This window comes from Dipodomys ordii, unplaced genomic scaffold (genome assembly GCF_000151885.1).
Source record: "Dipodomys ordii isolate 6190 unplaced genomic scaffold, Dord_2.0 Scaffold114, whole genome shotgun sequence".
Lineage (NCBI taxonomy): Eukaryota > Metazoa > Chordata > Mammalia > Rodentia > Heteromyidae > Dipodomys > Dipodomys ordii.
Genome location: NW_012267330.1, coordinates 2,390,173 through 2,417,979, shown reverse-complemented (window position 1 = coordinate 2,417,979; position 27,807 = coordinate 2,390,173). Strand labels below are relative to the sequence as shown.

At 54.8% G+C, this 27,807-nt stretch overlaps 3 protein-coding genes across 5 annotated transcripts in view; 2 read left to right on the top strand and 1 right to left on the bottom strand.

The window, feature by feature from the left end:
* Positions 1–16,722, top strand: part of Myo7b (myosin VIIB) — a 99,339-nt gene extending 82,617 nt beyond the window's left edge. Inside the window, exons 29-49 of the mRNA XM_013028813.1 lie at positions 1,207–1,326; positions 2,868–3,041; positions 3,729–3,956; positions 4,815–4,982; positions 6,528–6,645; positions 6,732–6,858; positions 7,776–7,939; positions 8,698–8,879; positions 9,784–9,914; positions 10,127–10,284; positions 10,472–10,625; positions 10,983–11,138; positions 11,975–12,080; positions 13,045–13,158; positions 13,451–13,538; positions 13,927–14,033; positions 14,493–14,678; positions 15,409–15,525; positions 15,733–15,816; positions 15,958–16,077; positions 16,467–16,722. Of these exons, the coding sequence (XP_012884267.1) occupies positions 1,207–1,326; positions 2,868–3,041; positions 3,729–3,956; positions 4,815–4,982; positions 6,528–6,645; positions 6,732–6,858; positions 7,776–7,939; positions 8,698–8,879; positions 9,784–9,914; positions 10,127–10,284; positions 10,472–10,625; positions 10,983–11,138; positions 11,975–12,080; positions 13,045–13,158; positions 13,451–13,538; positions 13,927–14,033; positions 14,493–14,678; positions 15,409–15,525; positions 15,733–15,816; positions 15,958–16,077; positions 16,467–16,568 (2,904 nt within the window). The 3' untranslated portion in view covers positions 16,569–16,722. The remainder of the gene's footprint in view (positions 1–1,206; positions 1,327–2,867; positions 3,042–3,728; positions 3,957–4,814; positions 4,983–6,527; positions 6,646–6,731; positions 6,859–7,775; positions 7,940–8,697; positions 8,880–9,783; positions 9,915–10,126; positions 10,285–10,471; positions 10,626–10,982; positions 11,139–11,974; positions 12,081–13,044; positions 13,159–13,450; positions 13,539–13,926; positions 14,034–14,492; positions 14,679–15,408; positions 15,526–15,732; positions 15,817–15,957; positions 16,078–16,466) is intronic.
* A 1,351-nt stretch (positions 16,723–18,073) lies between these two features.
* Lims2 (LIM and senescent cell antigen-like domains 2) overlaps positions 18,074–27,807 on the bottom strand; it is a 28,725-nt gene continuing 18,991 nt past the window's right edge. For all 3 annotated transcript variants that reach the window (XM_013028862.1, XM_013028861.1, XM_013028860.1), the window contains exons 5-10: positions 21,170–21,319; positions 20,405–20,555; positions 19,546–19,638; positions 19,090–19,138; positions 18,850–18,925; positions 18,074–18,336 (exon numbers count right to left, since the gene is read on the bottom strand). In XM_013028862.1, coding sequence (XP_012884316.1) covers positions 18,189–18,336; positions 18,850–18,925; positions 19,090–19,138; positions 19,546–19,638; positions 20,405–20,555; positions 21,170–21,319 — 667 coding nt within the window. In that variant the 3' untranslated portion in view covers positions 18,074–18,188. The remainder of the gene's footprint in view (positions 18,337–18,849; positions 18,926–19,089; positions 19,139–19,545; positions 19,639–20,404; positions 20,556–21,169; positions 21,320–27,807) is intronic.
* Positions 25,352–26,387, top strand: Gpr17 (G protein-coupled receptor 17). Its single transcript, XM_013028864.1, has one exon. It carries the CDS (start codon positions 25,366–25,368, stop codon positions 26,383–26,385), a length of 1,020 nt encoding a protein of 339 aa, XP_012884318.1. The 5' UTR covers positions 25,352–25,365; the 3' UTR covers positions 26,386–26,387.

Here is a 27,807-nt window from a genome sequence, read left to right as displayed (position 1 = left end):
GCTTTTGATGATAAAAATAATGTGAGCTAGGTGCAGGTTGAGATTTAAGGATTATGGCTTGACACTAGCCTGATCAAGAAAGCCCATCAGACTCTTATCTCCAATCAACTACCAAAAGGCCTGCAGTGGAGTTGTATTCAAATGGTAGAGCATCAGCCTTTAGCAAAAAAGCTAAGGGAGAGTTCCCTAGCCCTGAATTCAACCCTAGTATTGGTACACATACACACACACACACACACACACACACACACACACACACACACACACGTAATATGAAAATGCTGAAGGTATAAAAAGTAAGCTATCTCCACACACAGAAGTAACCCATATTAATATTTCTTCCTCTCTCTTGTGGTGTTCTGGTGACATACTTGCAGTCATAGAGAAAACTCAGGAAAACAGAAACAAGGTCACAGTGTCCTTCTGTCCTGGGCATTTGAGCCACTTCCAAACACCAATAAACCTTCCCAGGATGTGTACTCCCGTCTCTGAATCAAAAACACTTCCTACATTAATTGTCCAAGATCTGTTTTGGACACTGCATTTTTCCCTTCCTTGTCTCCACTCTGATATAAACTTCCCAGATGCTAGTTTCAGTGACTAGCTATTCCATAAGGAATTGAACCTACTGATAGGCATTTATGATACATCTGTCAACCACTCATTTCCATAGATACCAACTAATATCATCAAAAAAAAACCTGTTTGCATTAAGATAGGTGTATGTGTGTGTATGTATGGTGTGTGTGTGTGTGTGTGTGTGTGTGTGTAGTGTGTGTAGTGTGTACTGGGGCTTGACTTAGAGCCTAGCCACTGTCTCTTAGCTTTTCTATTCAAGGCTGATATTCTACCACTTTAGCCACAGCTCCATTTCTCACTTTTTGCTGGCTAATTGGGATGAATCTCACAGATTTTTCTTCCCAGGCTGGTTTCAAACCATGATCCTTATGTCTCAGCCCTTTGAGTAACTAAGATTACAGGCATGAGCCCTGGTGTTCAGTAAAATGGTTTGAATTAGTCAAACAGCATGCATATTTTAAACTATATACTTAGAATGTATTTCAAATTATTCCTCAGATAGATACCAATTTATATTCCTTCTCAGGACAAATAGAGGACAGAGGACAGCCATTTTTAAAATCAGCTAAGGTAGAAAATAGAAATTGGCCTCCATTCTGAGTGTCCCCTTCCTCTTGTGCCCCTCAGTATCTGCTGAACTTTATTGATCACGGGCCGGCTAGCTATGGGCCTTTCTGTGCTGAACGCCTACGGCGCACCTGTGCTAACGGGGTACGCGCAGAGCCCCCCACTTGGCTAGAGCTACAGGTAAGTGCTGGTGGGGGGGGTAGGGAGGTCATGGGATGGTCAGACCCTGTGTCTCCTGAAGCACATCTGCGGGGTACCTCCTCTATAGCACCTTTTGCCAGTGGTCCCTGTGAGGTCCCCTGGGTCAGGGTGCTCAGGCTTCAGAGCTATCCTCCCCCACCCCCAATGCATCTTCATTTATGCCTGGCCTCAGTGTAGATGAACTAACTGCTTCAAGTTTGTACTTTTTAAGAAGGCAGTGGCGGCCAGACACTGGAGCTTACACCTGGAATTCTAGCTGCTCAGGGAGCAGAGATGCGGGAGAATTGCTGTTTGAGACTAGCCTGGATAAAAAGTGTAGACCCTGTCTAATGGATAAAATCTTGCTATAGTATCATGCCTGTCATCCCAGCTCCAGGTAAACAGGAGGTATCCAGAGTGGCCCAGACTCTACCTCACAAATAACCAGAGCAAAAAGCATAGTATAAGGGTAGAGTGCCTACCTAGAAAGTGTGAGGCCATGAGTTCAAACTTCAACACCAAACACACACACACACACACACACACACACACACACGTGTGTGCGTGCACATGCTATGAACAAAGCAGTGGTCATGCTCCTAGTATGATATAGGCACTGCTCTTGGAAGCAGGTGCCCCCTATACATTCTCAGTGTCCAAGGGTAGTCTAAATAGAAGGTACCCCCTATATTTATTCTACCGCCATCTCTGGCCCCAGCCCAAGCCCAGAAAGGGCTCTGTGACCCTGTGGCCACCTATATTGGGGGCTGTGAATCACATTTGGCCACACTTCATTCCTGTTCTTTCTCTGCTGCCCAAGTCCATGAGGTCTGCCTCTCGGGAGCACTGAAACTGTAGGTGACCTTAAGCCAACTAAGTATTTACAGTGTGCCAAGCATCAGTGGCTCATGCCTATAATCCTAGCTACTCAGGAGGCTGAGATCCAAGGATCACATTTGGAAGCTAGCCTGGATAGGAAAGTCTTTAAGACGCTTATCTCCAATTAACTATTCCCCCTCCCCCAAAAAACAGAAGTGATTCAAGTAGTAGAGTACTAGCCTTGAGTAAAAAAAGCTCAAAAATAGAACCGAGGCCCTGGGTTGAGGCCCCAGGACTGACACCCCCCCGCCAAAAAAAAAGGGATAGCAAATATCTATAGTATCACACTAGGACCCCAGGACCCAAAACTGCTAAGACCATCTGACTCATTAAAGGTCAACAAGCTCAGAGTTCAGATCTCAGTATGGAACCACTGCAACCTGCAGGTTGCACGCCATGGGATGCTGACATGAACTTGGAGGAGCCCATACATCACCAAGTGTACATGGGCAAGCTTCTCTCATTCCTGGCAGTCTCTAGGCCAGTACTAAGCCATCCTAGGGCTTTTGAAAATCCTGCCTTGCCCTCAGGACAAGGAGGTGGTGGATCTTAGGCTGGGAGGGAAGTCAGATAGGGTGTTGTGCCAGCTTCTGGTCCAAGGGCTCTGGGCTCCAGGGTGCCTGAGTCCCAGGGTTCTGTTCTGAGTCCTCCTCCATCCCTAGGCTGTTAAGTCCAAGAAGCACATCCCGATTCAAGTCATCTTGGCGGCTGGAGAGAGTCTGACCATCATGGTTGACTCTGCTTCCACATCTCGGGAGATCTGCCTGCACATCGCCCAAAAGCAGGGACTCAAAGACCACCTGGGCTTCTCCCTGCAGGTTGCTGTGTACGACAAGGTAGTGACATCCATCCTATCCATCCCAAACCTCCCTCACACATCTGGGCCAGAGCATCCTGAAGCTGGAACCCGCATGCCCAGCAGCCTGGCCACCATCTGCCCTCCCAGCTGCCAGGCACACTGTACAAGGGCAGGTACACATTAGCACATGCACACATGAACACACACACACACACACACACACACACAGAGGAATATACACTCACACATCCAGCCCAGCATATATGCCTTGGCCCCATGCAGGCTGCAGACACCCATTGTCACTCTCTGCCTTTCCCTCCAGCTCCCACACTTACATCAGCATCCTGCTCCAATTTCTCTCACACCACGACATTCCACATGGAGGACTGCACTGTCACAGATCACCAGAGCCCCATCTCCACCCCCAAGGGCCCTCACCTCCAGACTCACCATATTCATACCATCGGCAGCCCAGATACACAGCCCAACTCCCACCATCAGTGTCCATCTCAGTCTTCTCGGGAAGGAGCTGGGGGGAGGGACGGTGGGAGTGCGGGGAGTTCACACTCCTGTAGAGAAGCCTTTCCATCATCCAAGTAGACTCATCAGCGTCCACTCTGCCCCCACTGGATCACAAGGGTCCCAGGCCCTACCCTTCACTTGCTGGTGCTAGGTAACCTGGGGATCTGCGTTGTCTTTATCTTGTCCGCAAATCTGCTCTCAGTTCTGGTCCCTGGGCAGTGGCCGAGACCACCTGATGGATGCTGTGGCCCAGTGTGAGCAGCTGGCCCAGGAGCGGGGCGAGAGTCAGCGCCAGTCTCCCTGGCGTATCTACTTCCGGAAGGAGTTCTTCACACCCTGGCATGACTCCCAGGAGGATCCTGTGAGCACTGAGCTCATTTATCGCCAAGTCCTGCAAGGAGTGTGGTCAGGGGAGTACAGCTTCGAGAAGGTGAGGTCTGAGAAAGGTTCACATCGCAGGGCCGGCCTGGGCTTTGATCATGGGGACACCCCAAGAGAAGGGACCCAGCTGGCATGGCCAATGCAGACAAGTGGCAAGCAGAAGGCAGACAGAGTAATGGGAAGGTGGTCACTGGGGTACACATCCTGCAGCTTTCTCTGGGCACAACTGTCCCACCCAAACCCAGCCTCCATTTCCTCCTCCTCTGGGCTATGACTGTAATGGGCATCTGGAGCATTAAGTGCCCCCATGGCAGGTAGAGAGGCCTTCCTGCCAGCCCCAGGCCTGCCTGGCCTCCCCCAGGGGCTGCTTATGGATTAGCATAGGGTGGAAGTCAGGAACATGGCCTTGGAGCTCTGTGCCTGAGTTCAAGTTTTGTGTTGGCAACTATCCCTAGCAGTGTGGCCTAGAGCCCTGCCCCCACATCTGGAATGTGCGGGGTGCCAGGAGCTCTTTTCATGGAGTAGTTGTGAGAACTTGGGCTGGGGGGGGGGGGGGGAATGCAACTGGAGTTCTGGAAGCAGGTGCAACTCTTCCTGTGAGTGAGGAGGGTGCTGCTCTGAAGACCTAGCAACTGCAGCAACCCTGGAGGCCTACCTGGGCCCAGACAGGAAGCGGTATGAGCTGGGGGGTTCTCTGAGACTGGCTTCTTGGAGAGAGTGGGTAGCTGAGATCTCTGCCATGATGGATATGCCAGCCAAGAAGATTGCTCCTGCCCCCCTCTCCCTAACCCTGCTCCAGCTGCTAGCCAGCCCTGCCCTGAGGCAGGAACGGGCCACAGGGAGGAGGCTTTATGGGAGAGTCAGCTCTCCCTCCCCACTCTGCCTCTCCCCTCCCCCCCATGTGCAGGAGGAGCCGCTGGTGGAGTTGATGGCCCGGCACTGTTATGTGCAGCTCGGTGCCTCTGCAGGGATCAATCATATCCAGGAGCTGCTGCCCAGCTGCCTACCCCGGAAGCTGTACAAGACCAAGACCCCAGAGATGTGGGCTAGCCTCATCACTGCAGCCTACACTAAGGTCAGCCTTCAGTACCATGGCCATGTGAGCTCTTCCTCGGGGTGGTAGGACACTGGCTGTGCAGAGAAATGGATTCCCTCCCTCAAGGGCCTCCCTATAAGATCACTCACTGGAGGCAGGGAGCTTAAAGCTGACAGGCACAGTCCTGAATCAGGATGTAAACAGCATGTTCAGATTAACTTATCATGGGTCCCCTACCACCTGGCTCCTCCTCTCAAGCTGGTCTCTTGGTCGCAAACAAGTCACTTTTCTGATATAATGCACCCATTTGTATTATCAAAGCCAGTGAATAACATCATCCAGCCAATCTTTTTTTTTGGTCGATCTTGGGGCTTGAACTCTGGGCTTGGGCGCTATCCTCAGCTCTTCAGCTCAAAGTGAGCACTCTACTGCTTGAGCCACAGCGCCACTTTCGGTTTTCCAGTGGTTTATTGGAGATAATAGTCTCATGGACTTTCCTTCCCAGGCTGGCTTTGAACCATGATCCTCAGATCTCAGCCTCCTGAGTAGCTAGGATTACAGGCGTGAGCCCACCACCGCGCCCGGCTCAGCCAATCTCTTTTGATGGTACTGGGGTATGAACCTGGCACCTCCCACTTGTGAGGCAGGTAGTCTACTACTTGAGCCACACCCCCAGCCCTCCATCTAGCCATTTCTTAAAGTAAGAGCAAGAGAAACAGACAACCAAGAAACAACAAACAGAGGGGGAAAAAGCTTGGTGGGACATGATTGCCAATTGCACAGTGTAGAAGAGACAGGAAAGAGAGGAAAGATAAGAAAGGAACTGCCAAATATACAGTACTCCAGGGGGGAAAAGACAGGTATCCAGGACCCAGAGGCACATGGAAAGATACCCTCACACACAGCATGACACAGGCCTCATATTGACAAGAGCAAACCTGTGCTATTCAGGTTTCCTTTTCTGTGACAAAGTTTCTGAGATCATGGAAAGGAAGAGAAGTTGATTTTGCTCAGGGTTTCAGTCTATATTCACTTGGCTCATTACTGGAATGTGTGGTAAGACAGAGCATCATGTGGTAGTCCAGAGCTGTTCTCCTCATGGCAGCCAGAAAGTAGAGAGAAGAAGAGCCGATGTCCACTTCTAGGGCGCATCCCAGTGACCTGACTTCCTTACAATAGAACCTGACTCACACCATTTCCCAACAACATCCAAGGCTACAGATCAAACCTCAACACATGGCCTTTGAGGGACACTAAAGCCCCAAACCGTCACAGCTCAAGCTAAGACAGACAGACACAAAGAGACACACAGAGCCTTCCAGGCTCAGATAGCCAAGGAAACTGATCCTCAGCTTCTGCATCCTCGTGCTAATGAGGCAAAGGCTTTTCTTCCCTTCTCAAGTCACCTTCTAACCAGGTCTCCCCAGGATTCCATAGGACTGGGCCTGTTCCCACTCATCCCCAGTGTCCCTGGGACACTGGCACATGTTAGGTAACAACAGAGTGATCCATATCACCTGGGGCTCTGGATGAGGTATTGGCTACAGGAGACACCATGATAGAGGTAATGTCTGGTCTCCACAGGCACCACACACCCAGAAGCGACTCATGCCACAGGCTGTCAGGGCACAGGTGGTAGATGCAGCACTCCTGCAGTGGCCTCTGCTTTTCTCCCGGCTCTTCCAAGTCACTCCAGTTTCTGGTAACGGCATCAGATGAGGTGGGGCTGGGGCAGGACAAGCATCCAGGGACCAGCACAGCCTGAACTCTGTGATCTCCTCTGGCCAGGCCCCCGACTCCCCAAGACACAGATGATCTTGGCTGTTAACTGGAAGGGGCTGTACTTCCTGGACCAGCGGGAGAAGACACTGATGGAGCTGTCCTTCCCAGAGGTCATGGGTCTGGTTACTAATAGGTAGGGAAGAGACTTCAAATCTCTCTCTTCTCACTGCTGGAGTCCTTGGTTTTGATATCTGGGCACAGGGAGAGACAGAAAGAGGGGAAGTTGTGTTGTCCCTGAGAGTCAGGCTGGAGCTAAGACACCAGCTGCCGCTGGACATAGAGCCTCCCAGCACTGTGTTGTCACCCACTCTGAAACCAAGTCTCACCTACAAAGGACGTGGCCACATGCAATCTGTCCAGCTCCTTTCCGACTGATGGACGAGAACTAGCCATGCAGAGGATGCATCCAATTTAGGAGAAGAGAGGAGGCCAGAGCCTAGGGTGGTATCCACCCCAGTGGCTCTCATTTACCAGTCCCTCTCCTGAGCCCTCTGAGAAGCCCCACCCATCTGCCAGAGCACTCTGAGGTTAAAGTACACCTCAGTGCACATGGCTATTGTAATTGGGACCAGTGGACTACTTTGGGCACACACTTCCCCTCACTCCTGACCCTCCCCACACACTGAGGCTGCACAAGCACACTTTATCATATGACATCCTCAGTCACCCAATCTGCAGATGAGTGAACTGAGGCACACAGAACTCCAGCATAAGCCCACACAGCAGAACCACTGGCTCTTCCTAGCGCTGATGTTCTGTGGTATCTCTGCCCATCATTCCTCTTGTTCCCTGACCAAAGCAGACTCACTGGAGCCTAGCACTACCCACTGCCCCAAAGACCTGAGGCTTTGCAGTCACTTTGTCCAACACTTGCAAAAGTACCTGAGACTTGGCATTTGTCCAGCCTGGGCCCAGGCTCCATGCTGCCAGCAGCACTGGAGGAGCTGTTATCTTTGCTTGCCCATAGTTCCCGAGAGTCTCCTGAGAGTGTTGGGGGACTGGGGAGGGCAGGGGAGGCCTCTTGTCACACCGTACCTTCTGTGCCCTCAGGGAGGCCGTGGGTGGACAGAGATTACTGCTGTCCACGCTGCATGAAGAGTATGAATTTGTGTCCCCCAGCAGTGTGGCCATCGCTGAGATGGTGGCCCTGTTCCTGGGGGGACTGAAGGAGAGGTCCGTGTTTGCCATGGCCCTGCAGGACAGGAAGGCCACAGGTACCGAGCGGAAGGGAGAAAGAGCAGAGCGAGGCTGCCCATGGCGTGTGACACCAAGCAAAGCTCAAAGGGAAGGAGGGAAGGTTCCAACAATGTGGGCTCCACTTTGAGCAGTGCCCAGCCTTCTGTCAGTGGTGGTGGTGGCTTCAACCCTTCAAGGCCTCCTTACTCTCACTGGAATGGGCAAGGCTCCTCCCTCAACTTGGGAGGGAGGGATGATCACCACTTCCACAATCATCCCATTTTCCAATGTTACAGGGAAAAAAACCAAAAGCTCAGAGAGGGAAGTGGTTGCCTCGGGTCACACAGCTTAGGGGGATGCAACCTCATTCTTACTGTCTCTGAAAACAGTGCTTCTGCAAAAGCTGAGAGCTATAGACTGCTGCTAAAGAGAAAGGGGTGGCTGGGCCTGGTAACTCTGCCACCAGGCCCACTAGTGGACATCGTGGTGGTGGATGCAGAGAGCAGGCAGGGCAGGGCATCAGAGGGCACAGAGTGGCTATGCAGGCTCCTACAGCAGGGGAACATTTCCCCAGAAGATGTCACCCTGTCACCTCATCAGACCTGTTATTCTCAAGATATACTCTTCTCCTAGGGTCCAATCCCTTTATCACCCACTCAGAGTGGACTAGCTAACCAGGCGGTGTCTCCATTTCCTCATCTGCTAAAGCAGACAATCTCTAAAGGATCTTAGGCCCTTACAGAACCCTCCGTACATGTGGCATTTTCATTCCCACATGTGTGACCTGGACCTGCAGATGACGTCACCCTCCTGCCCTTTAAGAAAGGGGATCTGATCATCCTCACGAAGAATCAGGAGCTGCTGGCATCGGAGAACTGGACCATGGGTCAGAATGACAGAACAGGAAAGACCGGGATGGTGCCCACAGCCTGCCTCTATTCCATCCCCACAGTTGTCAAACCCTCCGCCCAGCTGCTGGTATGTCCTGTGCTGGCTTCTGTCCATCTGGATAGTGCATGCACAGCCCAGGGATGCCTAGCCTGGACCTCACTCAGCAGCCTGCTCCCTCTCCAAAGAGGGATCAAGGGGTCGTGCTTCCAACCCCAGATCTCCCCAACACGATCATGAAACGCATTTTTGTGCAGAGCCACGCTCGGTGCTCCACAGCTAGTAGGTGCTCAATAAGTGGGTGCTCCCTCACCCCTCATGGGCATGTGTTGGGAATAAATCCACCCTTCCCCAAGCTTTGCCTCTGTGAACTTGAGACCCAGGGTGCTCAAGTCTCCACCAGCTCTGAGTACCACCCTATGTCAGCCCCTAGAAAAAAGCCTCTTGAGAGCAAAGAGCAAGAAAGCCTTCCAAAACACACACCTTGAAGGCCCACCATACGCCCTGGGCCTGAAACTCAGGGTTCACCTCAACAGCGCTTGCACCCCTAAGAGGGTGCAGACATTGGGCAGATAATGATAGATTGATGAGTGTGTTCAGTATCACCGAGAAGTAGCACTAGTTGTTGTGGAAATCAAAGATCAAGCAGGACCTCTCGCTGTTTGGGGAGGCCTCGCTAAGGGAATAATGCTTGTGCTCAGGCCTGCAGTTTGTGGGGACGGGGCAGGCAGGGTGAAGGGGGCCCCCAGGAAGACACCCTTCCCTAGGGAAGAGAAGCTACAGGGCCTGCCTCTCCCGCTAAGGAAATGGAAAGGGAGAGATTGAATCACTGGGCCTGGGTGACTCCGTAGATCAACAAAGGGATTAGGCTGAGATCTCACCAGCCCTGTGGTCTGATGCTTACATCACCACTGAGGGAGCCAGGCAGGAGAGTCCATGCAAAGGGCCCAAGGTCAATGGCCCCTGAGCACCCACAGGCCTGTGCCCCCTCTAGAGCTTGCTGGCCATGTCACCAGAGAAGCGGAGACTGGCAGCCCAGGAGATGCAGCACTCCGAGCTACTGCCTGAGGAGCAGCCCAAGGAGGCACCACACACCCTGGAGGAGTTCTCCCTGCAGTTCTTCAGGTGCCCACTCTCCCTACCATGCCCTGAGAGCCGGAGGAGGCACAGGGTGTGGCCCACCTGCCCCCCTACCCCCCGGGACAGGAGGGTGCCTGGAGGGGCAAGGAGATCCTCTGGCCTCCTGCAGACATCCTGGGAGTGGGACAGAGGAGAGAGGAGGCACAGAGCAGAGGAGGCCTTGGGGCAGGGTCTCACTCTACCTGCGTCCCTGACAGGGCCCCAGAGAAGGAGACCATCGGCAGAGCCAGGCTGCCCTTGGCCCGCAACCGGGGCCACCTGTGGGCCTACTCCACAGAGCCGCTCCGGCAGCCCCTGCTCAGGCGTGTCCAGGACAAAGCCGACCTGAGGGACATTGCCTGCCAGACCTTCCTCGATATCCTTTCCCAGCGTCCTGCCCTCCCTGCACATTGGGCCCACAGCTGTGACCAAGGGCCAGGCCTATGCTCACAGCACCCCTGCGAACACCCTGGCTCAATGGATGGCCTGGGTTAGGGGGGCACGGGTAGTTTGATCATCAGCCTGAGCCCCTCCGCCAGCACTGTTCTCCTTAACAGTCACACCCATCCTCAAGTACATGGGCGACTACCCCTCACGGCAGGCCTGGCCCACTCTGGAGCTCACAGACCAGATATTCTCCTTGGCCCTGCAGGACTCCGCTCTGCAGGAGGAAGTCTACTGCCAAATCCTGAAGCAGCTGACAAACAACTCCAACAGGTCTGCCAGGGAGCCTGAGCCCTGCTCTGCTCTCAGCCCAGGGAAGAGGCCCATCCTGTACCCTGCACCCTGTCCACTCCCACCCTTTCTGTGTCTCACCTGGACAGGCCTTGGCCTCTCTGAACCCCTGAGCCCACAAAATGGGCTCAATGACACCCTCCCTCTGCGAAAGCCTTGTGGTGCTGGAGGCACCGTGGTCACCGGCTGCTGTAACATAGCGTTTGCCGGTACCCCTGCCTCCCCTGCCTGGCTCCAGGCCCCAGGCCAAGGCAGATCTCACATCTCTGCCTCCCAAGGCGCCTAGCTGGACTGGACACCGGGTAAGAGCCATCTCTCCTGACAGGCTCTGCTTTCCAGGTACAGTGAAGAGCGAGGCTGGCAGCTACTCTGGCTCTGCACGGGCCTCTTTCCACCCAGCAAGGCACTGCTGCCCCATACCCAGAAGTTCATAGACACGCGGAGGAAGAAGCTACTGGCTTCTGACTGCAGTCGCCGCCTGCAGAGGGTCCTGAGGTAAGATCACCACCCTCGGCCCAGCCGCGGGGGGGGGGGGGGGGTCAGGCCCAAGAGGGTCCCAGGGAAGCCTGGGTGGTCTGAGATGCAGTGGCTCACTTGCTTATAGCTTCGCTGCCCCTGTACTGCCTACCCTAGATCCGGGGAGCCCTCTGGAGGCCTATGGTGACCAAGATCCCTCAGCGTGGCCTAATGATCCATCCCCTCCAGTGCATGCGCCATTTCCCTCCTCCTCCCAGTGTTCTGATGTGTAAGAACAAGAGCACTGCCAGAGCCAGGTGCTTACACCTGTAACCCTAGCTATTCAGAGATAGGAAATAGGAGGACTGAGGTTCAAAGCCAGGCCAGGCAGGAAATCCATGAGACTTTCACCTGCAATTAACCACCAAAAACAGTCACAAGTGGAGCTGTGGCTCAAGTGGTAGATTGCCAGCCCTGAGTAAAAATCAAGCAGGAGTATGAAGCCCTGAGTTCAAGCCCCTAGGACTAGCACACAATGATCAGTAAATAACCAGTCCTCTCACCATGTCTCATCCAGGATCCCCTCCCCTCCTGTGTCCCAAGCCTTCCCAGGCCTCACTGGAATGCTAAGCCTCAGGGCTACACAACAGGTCTACCAGGCAGGGGCAGCCTCTCTGAGAAATGTGGGGGCTTGAACTTACTCGGTAGTCACTGGAGGAAAGATGTTCTTATCTCTGCCACTTGGCTTAGGGCTCACGTGAAGGCCGGTGGCTGGTGGGAGAGTAGGGTCATGGGTTGAGGTAGGGATGAGGTAGTGGGGAGGGGGAAGGGTAAAGGTAAAGGTGGCACCTGCATCATTCACCGTCCTGCTTTAGGACTGGGCCTCGGAAGCAGCCTCCACACCAGGTGGAAGTGACGGCCGCTGAGCAGAATGTCTCCCGTCTGTCCCACCAAGTCCACTTCCCCAATGACACCAGTGAGGTGAGTCCCCCCAAGCAGTGCCCCCAACAAGTCTCAGGGCTGCAATGGCAGCAAGCCACCCTCCCACTGGCCGAGCATGCTCAGGGATAACTTGAGCAAAGCCACATGCTGCATGTCCAAGAGACGATCTCACCTTCAGCAGCAGCATCCCTGGTGATGGGTAGCCCAATCTTCTGCCCACCTGCCTCAGGGCATCAGGGCTGCGCTGCCCAGAGGAAAAGGATTCAAAGAGGGGCCGTGGGAGCCACTGGTGCAAGTGGAAATGGGGACTCTCTCCAAAGGTATGCATTAGAGAGTGTCTAAGCTAAGGAGGGAGAGAGGAGGCCAGAGGGGAGAAGGGTTGACAAGGTTGAGTTCCAGGGCTTGGAGATCCCCAGGGGCATCTGACCATACTGGGCATGGATGCCAACAAGGTGAGTGCCCCACCAGTGCCTGTAGCAATTGTCAGACTTTGCCAAGCAGCCACAGCCCGGTCGGGCCTGCGCGAAGCTGTCCTGGCTGCCGGGGAGGCTGAAGGGGATGCATGGGAGGTGGAAGAATAGCACACTCCAGCTGTGATAAAGATGCATTTGGCCAAGAAGCAGCAAAAGTAGGGAGGAAGCCAGTGGGGCAAGCCTAACAACTTCCCCAGGGAAGTGGCCTTTATAATAAAGCCTTGGGGACTGTCCAGTTCCTATAATGAAAAATTCCCACAGTCTAGCAATCAATCTCTCGAAGTACATTCAAAGGGCCAGGCCTCGGGTCCAGCCTGGACACTAGACAGAAGTGCTGTGACTAAGCAGCGTGACATCTGGCCGGCTTTCTGGAGGGCAGCCCTGCTGTTCTTAGAACAGTCAGTGTTACGAAAGAGCTGAGGCATGGGTTGATCAGTCATCTCAGCTATGCAGTGCCCCCAGCACATCCACTTAAGGAGATCTGGGATCCAGGCCAGGCCCCTGGCCTCACCCGCCATCTCTCTGCCCAGATCCTGGAGGTGGGCAGCAGCAGTCGCGTTCGGGATGTGTGTGAGGCCATCACTGCTCGGCTCCAGCTGGCCTCCTGGGAAGGCTGCAGCCTCTTCATCAAGATCACAGACAAGGTGTGCTACCCTGGCAAACCCAGGATATGTTGCGAGGGTCTCCCATATTGAGGGGATCTCAACACTCCCTGCAGACGCAGGACTCCTGCACATCCTGACTGCCAGGACAAAGCAGGGGAGTCACAGAGCCCAAACCCTGGCCCCAGACACAACTGGCCATAGGCAGTCTAACTCCAGCTCCAAGAGGGCATCAAGCCTTCTAGCCCAAAGCTGATGACCTAAACCCCTGAGGATCAAACAGGAGGATGCTCCCTTGGAAGTCCCTGAACCTATCACCCTTCTTGTGTCCAAGGTGATCAGCCAGAAGGAAGGAGACTTCTTCTTTGACAGCTTGAGGCAGGTGTCTGACTGGGTAAAGAAGAACAAGCCCCAGAAAGAAGGTGAGGGGGCCTCTGTGGAGGAGGAGCAAGGATAGAGAGTAGATACAGACTGCCAGGCACCTCCTGTATAGCCCCACGTCTGTCTAGTCATTCACACAAACTCTTCTGATACGTAGGTGGCTTTCTTCAGGGTGACAAAGGGTACCAGGCTCAACTCCATGGGGAACAAGGGACATTCCTGAAGGAGCACTCCTGCATGGGTCCGAAAGGAGAGGGAGGAGTTGGGGGTTGGAGAGGATGGGGAACAGAGGCTTTCCAGATGAGGCAGTAGGAATGGTGTAGTAAGCCAGGAGCGTGTGCTACAGGCAGGAGTTGGGGGCATGGACCATCAGAGTGGGCCATGGAGTTGCCAGAACTGGCATGGTGCCCACTGCTGCCCCTGTCCCAGGGGCCCCCGTGACCCTCCCTTACCAGGTGTACTTCATGCGGAAACTGTGGCTGAACGTGAGCCCAGGAAAAGACATCAACGCAGACACCATACTCCACTACCACCAGGTACGCAGCAGGCTGTCCTTGGGGCTGTCACTTGGCCACACCTATTCTGTCCCATACCTGACCTGGGGCGTGGAGAAACTGACACCTGGGTAGGGACTCCCTGGCCCCGGGACCCAGCACAGACCAAGACCCTGAGAGCTCTGGACCTACGAGCTGAGCATAACAGCTTCCGGGAACAGTATCTGCACTGTCCCTCAAAGCATGCTGCTGGGGAGCCAGCATGTAGAAAACACTAAAGTCCTGGCTCAGAGGCCTTACCTGGAAATGGACAGAGCAGACCACAGCTCCTGCTGGGGATGACCTGACATGGGAGCCATCACCTTGGGCCAGAAGCACTGATCTGAGGACCCAGCCTTTGGCTTGCAGGGAGGTGGTACACTCAAACTCTGGGCCCCTGCTATCCGTGCATAAAGATGGGAGGTCAGCTATAGACTAAGGCCCAACATGTCTACTCCTCAGGAGCTGCCCAAGTACCTGCGTGGCTTCCACAAATGTTCCCGGGAGGATGCCATCCACCTGGCAGGCCTCATCTGCAAGGCTCAGTTCGACAATGACCGGTCTCCGCTGGCTAGCTTCCCCAAGGTCCTGAAGGAACTGGTGCCTGAGAACCTGATACGCCTGATGTCCTCTGAAGAATGGAAAAAGGTTCTTACTAGGGCTGGGCCCCTGCCTGGGCATGATGAGCATTGCTGAGCATGGGAGGTGGGGATGAAAATCACACTGTCATACCCACAGCGCCTAGATATTTTCCATCCCTCTTGTTAGAACAAATTAGACTTTGCCAGAAAACCACGCAGACATCCGGGTACAAAGAACAACGAAAAAGGTTATTGCCAGGAAAGGGACTGGCAAGACCCCATCTCACAAGAGAGGAGTAAGAGAAAGTACCAGCTATTGTCTATATAATCTACTGAGGCTAGGAGGAGCTAGAAAGGGATAGGAGGCAGAGACCCAGTGTGGACCAGGGGCTTCATCATGGCAGACTAGGATTTATGGCTGCTGCCCAAGTAGTAGATAAGGTGCCCTGCAGCTGCCCAGACCTGAAGGTCACTCTAAGGGGCTCTTGCTGCCTTAGATGGTGGTAGCTGCCCCAGAGGAGTGCCATCTCAAGGCAAAGGGGGTGAAAGCTGATTATTTACTGCCTGTACTAAATGGGCCTAGTGTTGCCTAGGAAGAGAGCATGCTAAGCTGTGGAAATGGGAAGGGGAATGCTAAGCTATGGGAAGGGAGCTCATTGGGCTAACACCCCTCCACTCCAGCACAGCCCGGCTCTCTGGTGTGTGGATGGTGACCTGAGATGTCCATGGCCTGCATAAAAGGCTCAGTCCTGGCTGCAGGGCCCTGCCCAGGCCCTCACTGGTCTGTCTCTCCCCAGAGCCTCCTGCTGGAGTGTGACAAGCACAGAGATAAAACGGTGCAGGAGGCCAAGGTGGCTTTCCTGAAGTGGATCTGCCGCTGGCCCACCTTTGGGTCTGCCTTCTTTGAGGTGAAGGTAGGTGCCTCAGCCCATGCACGGGCCCTCACCTCCTGCAGGCCCCTCCAACTGGCCCCAGACACCCGTGGCAGTGGGACTGGCTACTGGCTTCAGTGGGAAAGTGTGCATGCATGTGTGTGTTAGGATGTGGGCTCTGGGTGATGCCAGCAAAGTGTCTACTTGGCTCCCAGGCTGGATGTGACCACCGTGCTTTTCCCTCCCCAGCAAACATCAGAGCCATCCTACCCAGACATTGTCCTCATTGCCATCAACCGACATGGTGTGATGCTCATCCATCCCAAGACCAAGGTAGAGCAGCAGGGCCTAGCCCTGAGGGTCATGATCCCCATGCAAACAGGCCTGCAGCCACCAGCCTCAGCATGCTACCCTGTCCTCCTATCCCCACTCTCTCCTCACGCTGGCTCCCTGCTCTCCGCTCTCTGTCCCCAGGAGCTGCTCATCACCTACCCTTTCACCAAGATCGCCAGCTGGAGCAGTGGCAGCACCTACTTCCATATGGCTTTGGGGAGCCTGGGCCGGGGCAGCCGCTTGCTGTGCGAGACGTCTCTGGTGAGTCCAGGCCCATCCTCCGCCAGAGACATCACCCACAAGTCCTGGGCACTCCACTTCCCACCTTGACCTTTATTGCCACCCAACAAGTTGTTCAACATGTGAGGTCAGGCAGGCCTAGGCCCACAGGGAGACTGGGCACCACAGCAGCTATGGTGGGAAAGCCTTTGGCTTTGTGCAGTCCAGGCCTATTCTGGAAAGGGGGTGGGACCTGGGCCGGCAGGGCAGGCTGTGGTGGGGTGGCCCCAGTAGCTGGACATTTCCTCCCTCTCCCCAGTGCCCTGTCCTGCTGCAATAGACATGCTAGATGCCCCCCAGTCCCAGAACCCACAGCCCCATCTGTCCTCCATGCATACACAGCTTCTGACCTCACCTTGTCTCCTGTGCAGGGCTACAAGATGGATGACCTGCTGACCTCATATGTGCAGCAGCTCCTAAGTGCAGTGAACAGGCGGCGGGGGCCCCGGCCTCCAGCTCTGGCTCACTCCTAGCAGGGGACAGCTCCCTGCTATCCTCAGTCACCCTCCAACACGGAGTCCTGCAGACAGCCTTCCATGCTGCCCCTTGCCCCTCCCTCAGCCTCCAGACAGCTCCTCTCTCTTGAGTGCTGACGATGGAAGCCAAAGGTGGATGACGGATGGCTTTCTCTTCCCCTCCCCACAGTGTTCAATAAATATCAATCAAGCAGAGGAAGTGTGTCCATGAGGGAAAGCGGGTAGTGTTAGGTGAGCAGCAGCCTGGCACAGACTCCAGCCCCCCCCCAAAGGGTTGCTTCTAGACAAAAACAGAGCACATGGTGACTTCTTCCAAAGCCAGAAGACACTAACTGCATTCTGCAGCTATGACCTCATCCATCCTTCCCCTCCCTCCCTCCCTCTTGCCTTCCTGTTTTGACTGATGACTGGACGCTCCCTGGAGACTCCTGCTTGCAGGCCCTCTGCACATTCGCTCCCCTCCCTGAGGGATACTGGATGTCCGCTCTGCCTTCATGAGGCTTTGATGGAGATGCATGCAGGATCCTAAGACAGCTTGTGCCTGGCCTAGAAGCAGACCTGGGTCTCAGGTGAGTGCGCATCTGGGGCTTAGATGATCCCACATATACACATAGACCTCACTCTCAGGCCCTGCCTGAGAGATGCCCACCTCACCCACCAGGCCAACCTACATAGGACAGGCCATTCAGTCTGAGGGGGTCTCTGCTGGTCTTCCTCTGAGCCCCTTTGACACCTGGCTTGGGAAGGTCTGGGTCCTACCTGATCCAAGCTTGCCTGTCTGGGGGTCTGGATCTGTGTGAACACAGCAGCAGTGGTCCACACGAGCTTTGACCATACCAATCTCCCCCTCCCAGCCACCACAAACCACACAGGCCACCACGGGGATGTGACTCTGCTTTTATTGTGCGTATGTGAGTCCAGTGCCATGTCTGCTCTGGCCATGGAGGAAGTCTCCCCTAGGTGTGGGAATGAGCCATCCCTTTCTATATCACTTGCTGGGTCCTGACCACGTCTAGAGGCTCCATGCTGACTCTAGCTAGAGCAGGCAGCCAGGACAGGAGCTCTGCAAGGCCTCCTGAGTGGTGGGATGAAGGGAGTCCTTGTCCCTCCAGCTGGTTGGTGGGTGGGAGTGGCAGAACCTTACCACCTCAGCGTGGACTCAGGGAATCTACAAGACCGAGGGTGAGGCGGGATGAAGCCTCCCTCTGCATAGGCTGGGGCAGGCCACTCGGGCTTGAAGGCCCCCATGTGCCTTGGCTATAGCAGGGCCATTCTGAGGCTGAGATCCCCACAGGAGAGTGGGTAACAACAAGTCCTCTGTGGGGAAAGACAGCTGTCAGGCAGGCGGGAGCAGGGGGTGGGTGACCCTGACATCAGCTTGCTTCTGTCCTAAAGGTTGTGGGCATGTGGATGTGATTGCAGTGTAGACCTCTCTCTGCATGGAAGGGAAACGAGGAGCTGGCAAGGAAGAGAGAAGACACCTGAGCAGGTGTAGCATGTGTGGATAGGAGAGAGGGGAGGGCAAAATGAGAAGGAAAGGCAGTCCAGAAGGGCAGAGGGGCCCAAAGCAACCAGGAGATGGCAGGGATCCCAAGATTGGGGGAGTGGGAAACGGCTTCAGGCAGAGTTGACGTCCACAGCCTTGGGCTGCGCCTTGCGGGAGGTCAGGTCAGACAGCTTCTTCAGCCGCTTCTTCAGCTCCAGTGGGAACCGCTCGTAGCATCTCTTACACACGGGTTTCATGTCAAACTCCACAAACTTGTTCCTGGGGACCAAACCCAGAAGTCTGTGCCCCACCAATGCTGATCCCGTACCATGACTGAAAGCAAGGGGTGGGTGGGCTTCCTCAGACCTTGGCCCCCACCAGCCTGTGCCAGCCTGCACCCGCTAACAGACCAGCCCCCGAGATCAGCTTCTGACAAGAGGACCCAAGAAGGAATGGATAGGCTTTGGAGCCTCCTCTCCCTTCTACAGGTTTCTCTCAGGGTCTGGCATTCCAGAACTCTCTTTCATGCCTTGGAAATTGGAGTCCCACCCTTTACCTCTCAGGCTTCCTGTGATGCATCTGCTGTGTCCTAGAGTAGAAAGCACTTCCCTCCCCAGAGCCCAGCATCCTTACAGCTGCCGTACTGCCATGATACCATGCCCAGGGGGTCCCTGAACCTCCCTCACCCTGGGCAGCCCCCTGCTTCCCCAAATCTCCAGAGCCTGACCACACAGGCATAGGGGAAGCAGGCTGAGGAGAGGAAGGCCCCAGAGAAAGTCCACCATGACTCACTTCAGGGTAAGCCTGCTGTTGCAGGTGGAGCAGGAGAAGCAGTTCACACACCAGGCTTTGTTGAGGGCAGACACCACTGTGAGGGTAGACAGGGGATTAGTAGGCCCTACCCAAGACAACTGAAGGCCCAGCTGTGTGAAGCCACAGCCAGCTGGGCCTGCAGCTGCAGGTCCCCCAGCACTGAGAGAAAACAGGTGGGTGGGGGCAGGGAGGGAAGGGCGCAGGGACAGTGGGCCTCACCATCACCCTCGATCACATGGCTGCAGTTGTAGCAGACATCCCCAAAGAGCTGTGAACAGAGAAAGCTCTCAGTGTTGGCTGTGGGCACCATGCCCTAGCCCAGGGCCTCCCCGCATGGCCACTCTCACGCATGCCCTGAGCCTTTCATGCCTGTGGTGACAGCACTTGGCTGATGAGTAGAGTCATGCCAAGGAAGGACCACAGACTAACGCATCACTGGCCCTGAAGCCCTGCTGCTCCTGCTGGTGTCTTGAAAGGGCAAGGATTGGAATAGGACCTTCAGGGCCACAGGGCTCATTTTTCAGATGAGGATAGCCTACTTATCAAGACCCTGAACACACAGGCCCAGCCTCTATCCCTGGAGCAGTTCTCCTGCTCCAAGCCCACCTTTCTGCTCCCCAGGTCCCGACCTTCCCTCCTCCCCAGGGGCCTTGCAGGTGCAGCCTCAGGCTCTACCTGGTTGTAGTGGGTCTCACAGTAGGCCAGGCCCTTCTTTTCGTAGTGCCGGTGTCCCAGGAAGGGCTTCTCACACTTAGCACAGACAAAGTGCTGAGGGGGAGAGAGAAGAGGGCAGCGAGAGAGGCATCGGGACTGATGCAGAGACCCCAGCAAACCGGGTGAGTGGGGCTCACAACGGGGCAGGAGGCCTGACAGCCTCCACTTGGGACAAACTCATGGATGGCATCCCATGTTCTTAGACTCCCTCAGCACCCTTCAACTAAGAAACCAGTGCCAGTGAGGTAGTGTGGTCTGGCTGAACTTCCCTGCTATGATTCGGGTACCTCCTGTGTACCCCACAAGCTCAGAGGAACTGAGAAGCATCTTCTATCCCAGTCAGAATAGGAGAACACACTCTCCCCAAAGGGCAGGGACCTCTGACAGGGCCTTCTCAAACAAGCTACTGTGGCACAGCTCAGGACACAGAGAACCAGACCACTGGCTATGCAAACCTCCACTCCGAGTACATCCCTAAGAGTACCACAGTCCTCCGTCCACAGGTGAGCGCTCCAGGTGACCCAGTGTGCTCCCTGTCTGTGTGAGATTGTTCGTACCCCAGCTAACTGCAACCACAGGGCCTCCAGGCAGATGCTGTCCAAGGTTTGCTCCGGACTCTGACCTCCTCTAGTATGCCTCCAGGGGTGTGACAGAATCTGGGTGTGCCTGTTGGCTTAAGTCTTGTCACTCCCTTAGATGGGCCAGCACAAGGAGAGGCCACACCCAGAACAAATTCCGGTAAATGGCCTGAGCTGGTGTACGGAGGGAGCATGAGCCGGGCACCACGCAACCTGAAGCCATGTGCCGCTGCCCGGCTCACCTCCACGTGCCACTGCTTGCCCAGCGCGTTGACGACCCGGCCCTCAATGGGCCGGCGGCAGGCCCCACAGATGGGGACACCCATCTTGTCATGGCAAGGCAGGCAGTACAGCTCCCCCTTCAGCTCTCGAGCCTCAGAAGTCAGCTCTTTCCTGGAAGACAGCACAGAGCACCCCTGTTACTCTCCTGCCCCTTTGCGGGGTCCCTGCTGCACCTCCAGCCCGGGGCACTGCGTAGCCAGGGCCCCATCAGGCTAAGCCGGAGACTCTCTCTGATCTCTGGTCTTCAGACGGATTTCCTCTGTGTGCCCCCAGACAGGCCCTGGAGCACAAAATTCCTGCCCAGGCCTTGCAGAAGGGCACCTGTGTTCTGCCCCATCCGCCCTCTGAGGAGCAAGTGTTCTCACCACCACCCCCACCTCACCCTGCTCCCCACTCTCCATTCACACAGCATGGGTGTCTGGAAGCAACATGGAGGGGTTGAAAGGGGACCAAAAGGGATCTGGAGTTCCTCTCTTCCAGCACCAGAGCCAATCTCCATCTCTCTCCCCCTTCCTCATGACCCCCTCTTAATCATAGTTCCTGCAGCACAGGGAGGGGCTGCCCCCCTTGGCCTCCACATTTCAAGTGTTCCTAAACAAAGCCCTGGAAAGAAGACTGCTTCCCCCCACACCCCCCCTCCACCCTGCACCTCTCATGCAGGATGCCCTCTCTGCCAGCCCTGGTCACCTCCCACCTGCACCACAGGGACAGGGCTAGGCACCTACCCACAGTGGGAGCAGTTGAAATGATCTGGGTGGTAGGCATCATTCCTGAACATGAGCGGCTGCTCATCGATGACCAGGTGGCACCTCTGGCAGATGTACTTGCCCAGGCCCTTGGCCTTCTCATGGTTGTGGCAAGGCCGGCAAAGGTGTCTATGGGAGACAAAGGTTAGAGGCAGAGGCAGGCTACTGGCTCCTGCAGGACCAGATCCAGAAGAGAGCCCAGGACCCTGCCTGCAGACGCTGTGAGAATCTGGGTGCCTTGAAGGTAAACAGCCAAGGGTATAGAAGAGCCACCTGCCCCATCCTGAGGCCTGGAAGGCTCTAGGGGCTCCTTCTGAAAGGGGTGTGCTCCCAAAGAATAGAAAGAACAGAACACTCATAGTCGCTGGCTTCAGGTGGTATCTTTCTTCTTTTTGATTTTCCTGAGCCTAGGACATTATGTGGCATAGGGGAGACATTGAGTTGACATTTGCTGGAGAAACTGGTTCTATTTTCCAGATGCTTTTTAATACAGATGATCTGTAGTGAATGTGAGCTTTAAAAACACATTGTGCCTAGCACAGTGGTCAACTGGGTCAGGACCAGGCGGCTGCTTGGCCTCTTCCTTTGGGCTCTCCCAGATGAATAGGGGCCCTAGCAAGTACAGGAGCTTTCTGTCTCCAGAGACAGAGCAGCAGTGTCCCACGGAGGCCCCTGAGCTGAGGACTGTCACCACAGAGTCTTTTTTTTTTTTTTTGGTAAAATCTCAGAATCCTTTCTGACACTGCTCCTGCCCTGGTGACAGCTGTGGTCTCAACAGGGAGAGAAATCAACATAGTTTCTGTTTTAAAGGTGGGAAGAATTTAGATTCAGGGTCTCCAAGCAAAGACTCACAAAGACCTAGATTCAACACCCTCATTTCTGGTCCCCACCTGCCACCCCAATCTAATGTGCACAGCATGGAGAGTGGTTTAAGATCACTTTATTGACTATGTGAGTGAGTGAGGGATTGTGCAAGAGAAGAAAGTAGAACAGTGAATATCACCTCCTTGTGACAACATGGCCCAAGCCCAGATAGGAGTCCAAGATAGGAGTCCAGGACCCCTGGGTCTCCCTATCCCAAAATGGTAGCAGATATGGCCTGTGACTGTAGCCCTTGTCATGGTGACTACTCACTCAGACATCTGTGCCCCAGCACCCATCCAGGCTACATTTATAGCAGGCCTAGGGCCAAGTGCCCTCCCCACTGTGGCTAGCCCCTATCCCCTGTGACTCTTTCATATCACAGTTTCATTCCTCATCACTTTTTTATCTCTCATAATTTTGCAACTCCTCCTTAGCATGAGGATGCATTCAACCATATAGAGTAATGGTTTCCAAGCTTTAGAAAGTAGCTCCACATAGTTGGGCATGGTGGTACAAGTCTGAAATCCTACCACTCTGGAGGCTGAGGCAAGAGGATCATGAGTTCAAGATTAGCCTAGACTAGATAGTGGGACCCTGTTTCAGAAACAAAAAAAAGAAAAAAGAAAAGAAGAAGAAAACAAAACCACAAATACTTGGTCTGGAGTCTGTGGCTTACACCTGTAATCATAGCTATTTTGGAGGTTGAGATCGGAGACTTGAAGTTTGAAGCCAGCCCAGGCAGGAAAGTCCACGAGACTTATCTCCAAAGAGCCACTAAAAAGCCAGAAGTGGAGCTGTGGCTCAAGTGGTAGAGTCTTGGGCAAAAAAGCTATGGGGGAGCACCCAAGCCTTGAGTTCAAGCCCCAGGACAAGCACATACACACACACACACACACACACACACACACACCATCCACTCAAGTCCACACACACACACACACACACACACACACCATCCACTCAAGTCCCAAAATTCTTTGCAATGATCCATGTCTTTGAAGCTACCATCAGTAGTGATAGACCCCATCAGGGTGACTGGGAGTATAGCTCAGTGTGAGATGCCAGGTTCGTTCTGAACACAAAATAATAATAAATCCATGAGTCCAAAAGTGCTCAGAGCAGCCAATTTCTCATTCCCCCATTTCTAGCCAGTATGAGTCAGTTCTTCCAGACAACCATTCCTGAGGCGCAGACAGGGAAGAGAGAGGCGCACACCCGTGCCCAGGCACCTTCACACGCTCTAACACCAGCAGGAGAGGCTGCACAAATGCAGTCTTGCAGGGAATCCTCCCGCACAGGGGAAGCAGTCTCAGGACAGACCCATCCCAGCACCAGATCCAAAAGAAACCTTCAGAATTCAGGTAGAATTCAAAAGGAACCGCCAATGTGTAGCACCGATATATAGCAGGAAAAAAAAAAACAGAACAAAACTAAACACATAAAGCTTAACTGGTGGAGTGTCACATGATTGCCCCTAACTAGCCTTTGCCACTGGGTAAGTTGCTTCACCTCTCTGAACCTTGCTTTCCTTATCTGTCAAATGGAACAACAGTCCGGAGTGCACAGGGTTGTGGGAAATGATCGATGTGAGGTGGTGTGGTGGCAGGTCTTCCCCAATGCTAGCTAGCCACATACAGTTTTAGTATTTTAACTAAAACACTGGAGTCTTTTGAGAATAGGAGGGCTGATTTTTATCCCTTTATCCCACCCCCAATTAGTGAAGAACCATTTTTGGAAACAGGAGGACTAAATAAGCCTGAGTTCCTGAGACCTCAAAGCTGCCACTCAAGCCTGGAACCACCCTGGGAGAAGCCTTGGGGGCCGGGGGTCAGAGGGCTGCAGTGGCTCTTCTCCCCCGGGTAGAGGAGGGGCCTGCAGAGGCGAGGGCCCATGGCCGTGGGGCTGTGTCCGTCCTCGTGGGACAGACAGCACCCCATTATAACTTGGCCTGCAGCTGTGCTGGGTTCCACATAAAGGCCATGATTTATCTCACACGCCAGAGCGGTGCCTAATTATACAGGGCAGGACACGCAGACCCTCAAAGAATCCCCTCTCTTTGGGCAAACAAGCCTCCTTAGCTTCCCACCCTCTCCATTCAGGACACCCTCCTGGGCCCAGCAGGCCTGGGAGCCTGGCCTGTTGCCATGGTGGCTGCCCCCCTCCATCTCTCCCTCCTTAGTAGGAAGTCATCCCCTTCTGAAACGTCCTGTTGTGTCCATCAGTCCCAGCCAGAGACCCCGGCCCCACTCACTCCCGGGCTCCCGACACAGCCACACACTGTGATGCTCAGCGGCCAGGCTGCGGGGGGAGGGGGGAGTGCACAGGCCGGGGACACACTGGAATATTCACAGCCCCTGTGGCAGCACAGGCAGCCAGAGGCGCAGCCCGCCCTACAAGGGACCCCTCAGGAATGAAGTGGCCTTTCAGGGCAGAAGGGCTACAGCTACCCCTTAAATAGCCAGCTTCCCACCCACAGCTGCACGGAGCCCTCTTGCCAGCACAGCCAACATCACCACCACAGCCTAGAGTTCGCCTACCATCTCCTCCCGGATCAGCTGTAAGAGGTAAGAGGCAAAGGTGTGTGGGGAGGAGGGAGCAAGAAGGGGAAACCCAGAGCAGAGTCACCATGGTGGAGAGGAGCTCTTTTGTTCCTGTCCCTTTAATAATGGTTTGACCTAAGTATCATAGTCTGCACTTAGTGTAACCCACAGCACTGTGTTCTGATTTGTCCGGGTCAGAGAGATTTGCTCAAGACTCGGGCTGCAATGACAGTCATTCAGAACCCAGCACCTGCACCGCTAGCCATTAGGGCCCCTCAGCCCAAGAAGGAGCAAGATGCAGGTGTGTCTGGAGGCAGGGTGGGAGAGGTGCCCTATAGGCCACTGCCGCTGCCTGACCACAGAGCGCCATCAAGCTTCCTGCTATAGCCAAACCTGCCCACACCCCTCCACGGAGGCCCTAGTCCTGTGCCCAAATGCTTCATGAAGCCCGGGGAGCTTCATGAAGCTGTGCTCAGCAAAGGCACAGCTGCTTGGTAGGGAGAGTCTGAGGGAAATCCTTGTGTGCCTTGGCTGAAGTTTAGATGTCCCAGTGCTCAGCCCCCTCTGAAAGACACACGACATCCCTACAGTTGTCCCAGAACAGTGATGGACTTGGAGTGGCTCCCTTCCTCTCAGGGCGGGGGTGGGAGGCTCTGGGCCTGGGAGGTCCCATTTCTAACTCAGGAAGTACGAAGCTTCGCCATCCAGGCTCCCCATCACCTGATCACATATTTCCTCCAGGGTTGACCCAGCTCTGCCTCCAGCCAAAGCATGAATGGCCTGGAGGTGACCTCCTGGAGTCTGAGCAACAACTCCTCCCTGGCCGAGGCCAAGCAATGTGGGCAGGAGACACCACTGGAGAATGTGCTGTTTGCGTGCTTCTACCTCCTGGATTTCATCTTAGCTTTTGTGGGCAATGCTCTGGCTTTATGGCTTTTCATACGGGACCGCAAGTCAGGCACTCCGGCCAATGTGTTCCTGATGCACCTGGCCGTGGCCGACTTGTCCTGCGTGTTGGTCCTGCCCACCCGCTTGGTGTACCATTTCTCCGGGAACCACTGGCCATTTGGGGAAATCCCATGCCGGCTCACTGGCTTCCTCTTCTACCTCAATATGTACGCCAGCATCTACTTCCTCACCTGCATCAGCGCTGACCGCTTCCTGGCCATCGTGCACCCCGTAAGGTCCCTCAAGCTGCGCAGGCCCCTCTACGCCCACTTGGCCTGTGCCTTCCTGTGGGTGGTGGTGGCCGTGGCCATGGCCCCACTGCTGGGCAGCCCCCAGACGGTGCAGACCAACCACACGGTGGTGTGCCTGCAGCTGTACCGGGAGAAGGCCTCCCAGCACGCCCTGGCATCCTTGGCTGTGGCCTTTACCTTCCCTTTCGTCACCACAGTCACCTGCTACCTGCTGATCATCCGCAGCCTGCGGCAGGGCCCCCGCGTGGAGAAGCGCCTCAAGAACAAAGCTGTGCGCATGATCGCCATTGTGCTGGCCATCTTCTTAATCTGCTTTGTGCCCTACCACGTCCACCGCTCCATCTATGTGCTGCGTTACCAAGGCAGCGGGACCTCCTGCACGGCCCAGCGTGTCCTGGCCCTCGGGAACCGCATCACCTCCTGCCTCACCAGCCTCAACGGGGCCCTCGACCCTGTCATGTACTTCTTCGTGGCTGAGAAGTTTCGCCATGCCCTGTGTAACTTGCTCTGTGGCAAGAAGCTCACAGGTCCACCCCCCAGCTTTGAAGGGAAAACCAATGAGAGCTCGCTGAGTGCCAGGTCAGAGCTGTAAGCCCCACGTACTGCCCCCGAGCCAGCCATGGACTGCCACAGGAGGGCCACCTCCTGGGTGAGCATGTCACAAGCCCCAACATGTGCTGAGAAAGGGACCTGAAATCTCAGCAGGTTGTCACCCCTCCCTCCCGATCTGAGCATCAAGGTCGCCCCGTGAGAGATCAGTGTTAACCACCCACTCACAACGGAGATGGACAGGCTGCCCCTGCAGGGCCTGAGCTGTCCCTGCTCCCTTGAGGCCCCCAGACGCTTGATGACTTCATCTGTGTAAAGGGGGAAGAGAGAAAGAGGAGTGATTCTGAAACAATGAGGATCTTTCTTTCCCCAGTAGGCCTCCTTCCCACACCAGACACGCACAGCAACAGAGCCCTGCGAAAAGATCCAGAAGGCAGGCCACTTGGGACTCGACAGGCTGGCCACTTACAAACGTTGGTAGAGAGCTGCAACAGTGTCTGAATATTTCTTTTGAAGTATGAGGTATACCAAGTTCCCTTTGTGGCCCTTTGGCCAGATGACCCCTTCCTGAATGTAAAGGGGGAGGGGAGACACAGACTGTTAAATGACAGCCAAACTTTGCAAGTACATTTTAAACTGGATGTCTGTGACACTCCCCACCCCAACTGTCCTGGTCTGGGAGCACCGAGTTCAATAATGGACTCTTACTCCTGTCTGCTGCCTGTGGCCTGACAATCCTGAGCCTCTTGGATGGACAGGGTGACCTGGGAGCTGACCTCAGGTCAGAAACCAGATGCTGAGCCTGTCTCCCACCAACCCAGACCCCACAGAGGCATCCTGAGCCTCATTCCCTTCCAAGAGGCCTCCACCAGCCCCAGCCAGTTCAGCTTGGAACTGCTTCCCTTGGCAGTGTGCACACATTGCTCTAACACATCCTTTTATGTCCTTGTTTGTACTGATCATAACTGTAATTATAGCTTTAAGACGAAGGAGGTTATTGTGATTGCTCAACATGACAGATCTGTTCAGGTTCACCCAAGAACAGCAATATGGTGCAGTGGGCAGGGAGTAGAGCTGTGGTTTGGTGGCCCCAGGCCACCTGACCCCATGCGTACAGACGGCTCTGCATCAGGGGTTCCAGATTCCAGTCTGGCCCAAGGGTGGGAACAAGGACTTACTTTACTCATCCTTTCAACACCACCCTGTCCCTGGCCCCTGTGATTACAGCAGCACTGTGCTCTCCTATCACACTTTACATTTTAAAATACTTCCGGTCTCTTCTAATTTCCCCAACCAGCAGTCGGACAATGTCCCCAGGAAAGCTTTGGCTCCCGCAGGGACCAGGACTCACTGCAGGCCCGCATCTGGGTTCTCTACAGCCGGCCAGCACTGCCTCCCTCTACCAGCACAGTGCTGTCACTCACCCACTCCACTGGACCACATGGTCCCATGGCCCCTCACCAAA